The following is a 6,958-nucleotide window of genomic DNA, read 5'->3' on the forward strand; positions in this document are numbered from 1 at the left end:
TCTAGCGAGAGGATGATCGAAGCAGGTGGATAACAACCAAGTTCGAACCCTTCTAGAGTAGTTTTTTCATGTTGGCAGCCGTATCGGGTCAATCTTTTGTGGGGCTCTTGTGCTGGCCTTTGTGGGGTTCCCCGTGAGCTCGGGTGTGTGCCGGATCCGGTAGCCAACATAGCCCTCGCCCTCGCATGTCCTCCTCGACGCCAGATCGACGATGCCCCTCTTTGTCATGCAATAGTGACAGTAAGAGCTCTGCCTCTTCCAGCTATAGCACCCATCTCCACTACGTCCAGGTTAACCTCTCTGTATCTATCTCTATCTATCTATCTATCTCTCTCTCTCTCTCTCTCTCTCTCCATGTCGTGCAGGCGCTCCAGCGAGCCCTCGGCTTCGCCCTGCAAGCACTCGAGGAGGTTGAGCTTGTCCCTGTCGGCGAAGTAACCGTATGCGTATGTCCACCTCAGCATCTGCCGCCCCTCCAGGATCTGCATGTACCTGTCAAGGGATGCCCTGGCGTACACCTGTTGGGCGTTGATCTCGTCGATCTCGTAGCGGTTACAAGTGGTGTGGCCACGGTAGTCGGTGAGGCAGATCCAGCAGAACTCGTGGCGGCAGGGGAGATCCGACGGTCTAAAGCATATCAAAAAATTGATTCGACGGCCACCAGTTGCTGAGCTCTGAGAGAGCCATAATTCTCCCACGGTTCTTATTTCAGGATATACACACAACACGCACATGCATCCTTTGCACTATGTGAAGCTTTCTACTTGCCCAGCTAAGATTCTGTTTCAAGCATACCATTTTTATAGATGGTATGGATGATTTTTAAATAACATGGATATTTTTTTACATTTTTAAAAATAGTTTATAAAATCTCACGAGCATATTTGAAATGTGTACACTTGTTTTAAATGACGTGACCAATTTTTGAATAGTACGAAGCATTCTTTTTTAAAATCATGCAAACATTTTTTACATTGTATAATCGTATTTTAAATAGCACGAGCATATTTTGAAATGAGTCAATATTTTTGCTTTAGCTATGTACTCCCTCTGTTTCTAAATATAAGACTTTTTAGAGATTTCAATACGGACTACATACGGATATATATACCCATAGTTTAGAGTGTAAATTCACTTATTTTGCTCCGTATATAGTCTATATTGGAATCTCAAAAAGACTTATATCTAGGAACGGACGGGTAGAAATGACTTGGTTTCTAATAGCATAAAATTTTATCCTTTTCAGGTTATTTTCCGTTGTACGCACTCATCTCGTGCGTGCCTACGTTGCTTTGTTTCTTTACGTACATATCTACGTTGCTGTTTTTTATTCTTTGTTTCTTTGTGTTTTTTATCGATTTTCTTCAGATTTGTATCATTTTTTTTTCTTTTTCTTGTTTGTTCCTTTTGTTTTTCAATTTTTTCTTCATTTTTTCAATACATATTGATTTTTTATATATATAGGTTGAACTTTTTCTTATACATGTTGAAAAATTTTAGACACACATAGATTTTTTGAAATTTCAATACATGTTGAACATTTTGCCAAATGCACATTGAATTTTTTTATACAGGTTGAACAATTTTAAGATACAAGGTGAAACTTTTCTCCAAATAAACGTTGAAACATTTTTCGAATGCACAGCCAACTAAACATCAATGTGTGTGCAACTAGACTACATTAAAAGCCAACTGAGCATATGTGTGGGCAACTAGTTTTCCTGTCAACTAAACATTAATGATTGTGCAACTAGACTACATTACAAGTAAGGAGGATGGTTGCACATCTACGACTTGGTAGTTGGCCATGGCGGTAGACTAGTTGCAAATCAGGTTGTCATGGTTGCTACGTTGCAACCTCATAAGAAGTAGGATTTATGCTGCTCTAAAATTTTGTTTTGAAAAAAGTTGCACCATGTAGTACTAAAGTTGCACTATATAGCTTCAAAGTTGGCATCAAAAAAAATTCATCGAAACATACCCATGCGGGATCTAGTTTTAAAGATCTTGACGTGAGGAGTCCAAAGTGAAAACGGATCTGAATTCCGATGCAAGGTTTGAAAGATATGATTTTTTTAATTTTTATGAAAGGTAGTTAAATCAGTCACATGCGGAGAGAGAGAATGGACATCACGTACTACTTTTTCTTCTAATTATATTCCTTGGCCCACTATTTTAAAGAGCAACAGTCCAAATCCAGTTCATATGATTCAGCCCAGATGGCACCTGCACTATGTCCGCGCGGAATCAAGTGGCAGCCGGCCGCTCGGTTCGTCCAAATAGTGCATATGCACTTTTTAGATTTTAGGATATGCAATAGGCAGTTACAGAACTTGCATGGAATACCAGAGAAAGAGAAATGATTTTATTGCTCCTGAATTTAGTGATTGTGCCCGAGCTTTGCTCCGTAAATGAAATATCCTTTGGATTATGTTTTTGAAATAGGCTTTCGCTCCGATTTATACATTTCAAACTCTTTTTCAACAAACATGATGAAATACATGCCAACTTAGCCGAATTTCATATAAACACGACAGATTTCATACAAACCGAACGAAAACAGTTATATTTTGGACGAAAACGGAGTCCCGGAGGCATATTCTTTCCCCGTATCTTCCCTATGTCCGGCTATGCTGCTCATCGGAGTGGCAAAGAGGGTGCTTCAGCCAGAGGTTGGTTTTGGTTGCATACTAATTTTTGTTGCGAATCTTATAAAAAGTTGCTAAATGTTGACAACTTTTGATTTTGCCAAATGTCATTGGCAATGCCAAATGTTGGTAGAAAACCAATTAATCTAGACATCTATCATGTTGGCCAAAACACAAGGACACATTAGCAGAAAACGGCGTTTGACAAGAGTTGACCGCGCGTAGTAACATAAAGGACCAAATCTAAAACAAAATGCAAAAAGCAAAGGAGTTCGGATGAAAGCTACTGCATCTGGCAGGCAATGGATGAATTAAGGTGGAAAATTGTCTAGCTCTAAGTAAAAAAAAGCAACTATACTTGTAGTTAAACCAGGAACCTCTTGCTAGTCGAGATCGGTTTGGAAAGCTTCAGCCATGCTCTCAAAGTAATCGTGGGTCTGTTTGGTGAGCTTTGCGAGCCTGTCGAAGTAGGAGGAGACGCCGCCGTCGGCAGCGTAGTAGTTTTCGCTGGCGGTGCGCTCGGCCTCGGCCATCTCGTGGAGGCGCTCCAGCGAGCCCTCGGCCTCGCCCTGGAGGCACTCGAGGAGGTTGAGCTTGTCCCTGTCGGCAAAGTAGCCGTACGCGTAGGTCCACCTCAGCATCCGCCGCCCCTCCAGGACCTGCCTGTAGGCGTCGATGAGGAAGCCGAGCTGCCTCTGCGCCTCGTCGGCGGCGGCGCCCTCAAGATAGCCCTCTCGGGCGCTCTCCAGCTCGAACATGTCCTCGCTGGCCCTTACCCGCGAGTGCTCGTGCGCCACCCAGCGCTCGTAGTAATGGATGTACCTGTCGAGGGAGGCCCTGGCGTAGGCCTGGCGGGCGTCGATCTCGTCGACCTCGTAGCGGTTGCAGGTGTGGCCGCCGTGGTAGTCGGCGAGGCAGATCCAGCAGAACTGGTGGCGGCAGGGGTCCCGGCAGGTCATGTGGTTGCAGCCCGTGTTCTTCTCGATGGGGCGCCGGCACTTGGGGCAGAGCTTCGTGTTGGCTATCACCCAGTTGGTGCTCTCCGACTCGGAGCTGTTCTTGGCCGCCCACTCGCGCACCGTGCGGCACGGCACCGGCCGGTGCGACTCCTCCGCGCACACGATGCAGAAGCCGTGGCCGCAGTCGCACACCACGTCCAGCTGCTCGCTCAGGCTTTCCCCGCCGAGGTACTCCATGGCGAGGCCGCACCCGGGAGCGGGGCACCACCTCATGGTCTTGCTCTCCTCCACGTACGACCGGAGCGCGAACCCCGCGTACCGCTGCTTGTCCTCCTCGTCGGCGACGTCGTCCACCAGGTCCCGGATCACGGCCGCCGAGCAGGACGGGTCCGGGCACCGCAGCGACAGGCACCGGGCGCCGTCCTCCACCGCCGCGCGTATGTACCCGCGCCAGCAAACGCGGCAGTACAGGTGGCCGCACCCCGCCGACTTCATCTGGCTTGGAGCGTGATTGTCGAAGCAGAGGTCGCAGGTGAGCTTCTTACCCTTGCGCTTGCGCTTGGGCTCCGCCACGGAGTCGCCGTCGCTCGGCGGCAGCAGGCCGACGGCGGCGCGGAGGCCCTGCTCGTCGGAGAACCACTTGTCCTGGACCACGAGGGCGCTCCAGTGGCAGTGGCGGAGGACGATGGCCGCGATCGCCGGCGGGACCTGGATGAGGTCGGCGACCGCGGCGATGCAGTCGTCCTGGAGCGCGCGCACGGCGTCCTCGGTCAGGACCTTGTACTTCTTCCTCCTCGCGGCCAGCAGCGTCGCCATGTCGTCGTCCGACTCGAGCTCGATCGGGTCCTCTTCCTCGTCGAAATCGCTGTAGCCCTGGTCGTCGTTGTCGCTCGACGCCATGGCTGGATCTTGGACCTACGTACGAGCGTCTGACCGGGAGATAGATAGATATACGATTCAATCCGATCTCGTCGACGACGCCGTTGCCGCTGTTATATACTGGCGTCGCTCGGCCCAAGACGCTAGGGTTCAATCCATCCAATCTCCTCGTGTGATAAGCTTCCTAGTTTAAACCGCAGTCGTTTCTTCTTCCAAGGAGATCTTAACAATCTCTCATCTTCCATAACAAGTTAACAAACAAGAGTCGCAGATTGGAACGGTTTCGATTCCTACTCGCATACGGAATCTTTTTCCTTTTTGCGGGGAACTCGATCGTATACCCAATCGATCTCTATTCTTATTTATTTTTTGAGGGACCTCTATTCTTATTTTAAACGTAAAAAAAATTCTCTAGTCTTATTTTAAACGTAAAAAAAACTAGCACTACGTACCAGCGGGACACGTGGTCGTCTCCACAAAAAAGAAAAAATAAGAAAAGAAAAGAGGCACAAGTGCTAGCATGGTATTTTTAGGGTTAATGTTGCCGCTTTATTTAAGGGAAATGTATACAGCCGGTGCGCCGGCTGAAACTTGCGCCGGACGCGCCCACGCATCCAGTAGGGCCCCGCACCGCTGTGCCCTTTTCCCCTTCCTTATCTTCTTCCTCTCCAGATTTTTCCGGCCACAATTAATTCCCCACCCGCCACAAATCCCCACCGGCGCTACCCACCTCTCCCTTTCTAGAGAAAAGGCATACGCCCGACTTTATAAATAAAGCCATAAGGCAGGTCGCAATAACATCGCAGGGAGGTAGCAAGCACCCCAAGCCCCAACAACGGGCAGAGTACCAAAAGAAAAAGTCTAGTACATGGCACCCATGCCAGTACACGGCACGCAGGCCGGAAGAGAGATCATCCAACTACGAGAAAGCCAAGCAGCCAAACAAAAGCCCTTAGTCATCATGCGCTTGTCTGCATAAAAGAGACGCCGTCGTCCGAATTTTGGAAGTCAGCACTGTGAACGCCTCATGGTCGTCGTCCTTAGTCAATGATTTCCACTGCTGCAGGAGAGCACATGATTGAAATAAGCAGTCAGCAGGTTTAGCAGGAAACACGTGCTCAATAGTAAATTTGTTCCTAGTCGTCCAAAGGGACCAACACAGCGCTCCCAAGCCCACCCAAAAGATTCGCCGAGATACACCTGTTAAATTGTGAGCCAAAGCCCGCAACTCAGCAAAGGAGGCAGGGGCCCAAGAGACATTTAACCAATCCCGAACGCAACTCCAAATGAGCTTAGCCAGGTGATAATGGAAAAAGACATGTTCGGTGTCCTCAACAGCACCACAAAGAGCACAGAATTGGGAGCCCAGGCCACTTCTCTTACGAATTTGATCAGCCGAGGGCAACCGACGCCGGTAGGCTTGCCACAAGAAGATTTTAATCTTAGGGGGAATGCGAGCCTTCCAGACCTGGGAGAAACGATTAGTGGGCGTGCCCCCAACGAGCTTGGAGTAAAGAGATTTAACAGAGAAACGACCAGAGGTAGACAGCGGCCAGATCACCGAGTCCCTAGGCGTCGAGAGCGGTGGGAAGAGGGCAGTAAGACGCTGCCAATCTTCGAACTCTACAGGCGACAAGGAACGCCGGAAGATCAGGTTCCACCCTGGGAAGCTAACTTAGCAATAGAAATGGCAGGGTCCGAACAATAAGAGAAAAGAGTAGGGAAGGTCACCGGGAGGGGTGAGTCTCCACACCACCAGTCTAACCAAAACCTAATCGAGGAGCCATCCCCAACAACAAATTTAACGAAGGATTGAAAAATCGGCCTAACTTTGACCAACGACTTCCAGAACTGCGAGCCACCACGCAACATGGCAAACATCGGGCTAGAGGACGGGATATATTTAGCTTTCAGGATGTCTAGCCACAGGGGCTGGTCCTCAGCACTCATAATCTTCCACCACCACTTAATCAGTAAGCATTGGTTCATGATGGATGTATTAAGGATCCCCAACCTGTTGGGGAATGTAGTAATTTCAAAAAATTTCCTACGCACACGCAAGATCATGGTGATGGCATAACAACGAGAGAGGAGAGTGTTTGTCCACGTACCCTCGTAGACCGTAAGCGGAAGCGTTATCACAACGCGATTGATGTAGTCGTACGTCTTCACGATCCGACCGATCCAAGCACCGAACGTACGGAGCCTCCGAGTTCAGCACACGTTCAGCTCGATGACGATCTCCGGCCTCCGATCCAGCCGAGCTCCGGAGATGAGTTCCGTCAGCACGACGGCGTGGTGACGATGATGATGTGCTACCGGCGCAGGGCTTCGCCTAAACTCCGCGACGATATGACCGAGGTGGAATATGGTGGAAGGGGGCACCGCACACGGCTAAGGAACGATCCGTAGATCAACTTGTGTGTCTATGGGGTTCCCCCCGCCCCCGTATATAAAGGAGCCAAGGGGGAG

General features: G+C 49.2%; 1 protein-coding gene across 1 annotated transcript; it reads right to left on the reverse strand.

The window, feature by feature from the left end:
- Positions 1-2,853: 2,853 nt before the first annotated feature.
- On the reverse strand, positions 2,854-4,580 carry LOC119289718 (probable E3 ubiquitin-protein ligase ARI5). Its single transcript, XM_037568967.1, has one exon. It carries the CDS (start codon positions 4,505-4,507, stop codon positions 3,032-3,034), a length of 1,476 nt encoding a protein of 491 aa, XP_037424864.1. The 5' UTR covers positions 4,508-4,580; the 3' UTR covers positions 2,854-3,031.
- Between the last annotated feature and the right edge of the window lie 2,378 nt (positions 4,581-6,958).

Source organism: Triticum dicoccoides, chromosome 4A (assembly GCF_002162155.2).
Source record: "Triticum dicoccoides isolate Atlit2015 ecotype Zavitan chromosome 4A, WEW_v2.0, whole genome shotgun sequence".
Lineage (NCBI taxonomy): Eukaryota > Viridiplantae > Streptophyta > Magnoliopsida > Poales > Poaceae > Triticum > Triticum dicoccoides.

Bases quoted from the DNA above. Each gene is read 5' to 3' on its own strand.
- LOC119289718 (XM_037568967.1), bottom strand. From the start codon at position 4,507: ATGGCGTCGAGCGACAACGACGACCAGGGCTACAGCGATTTCGACGAG.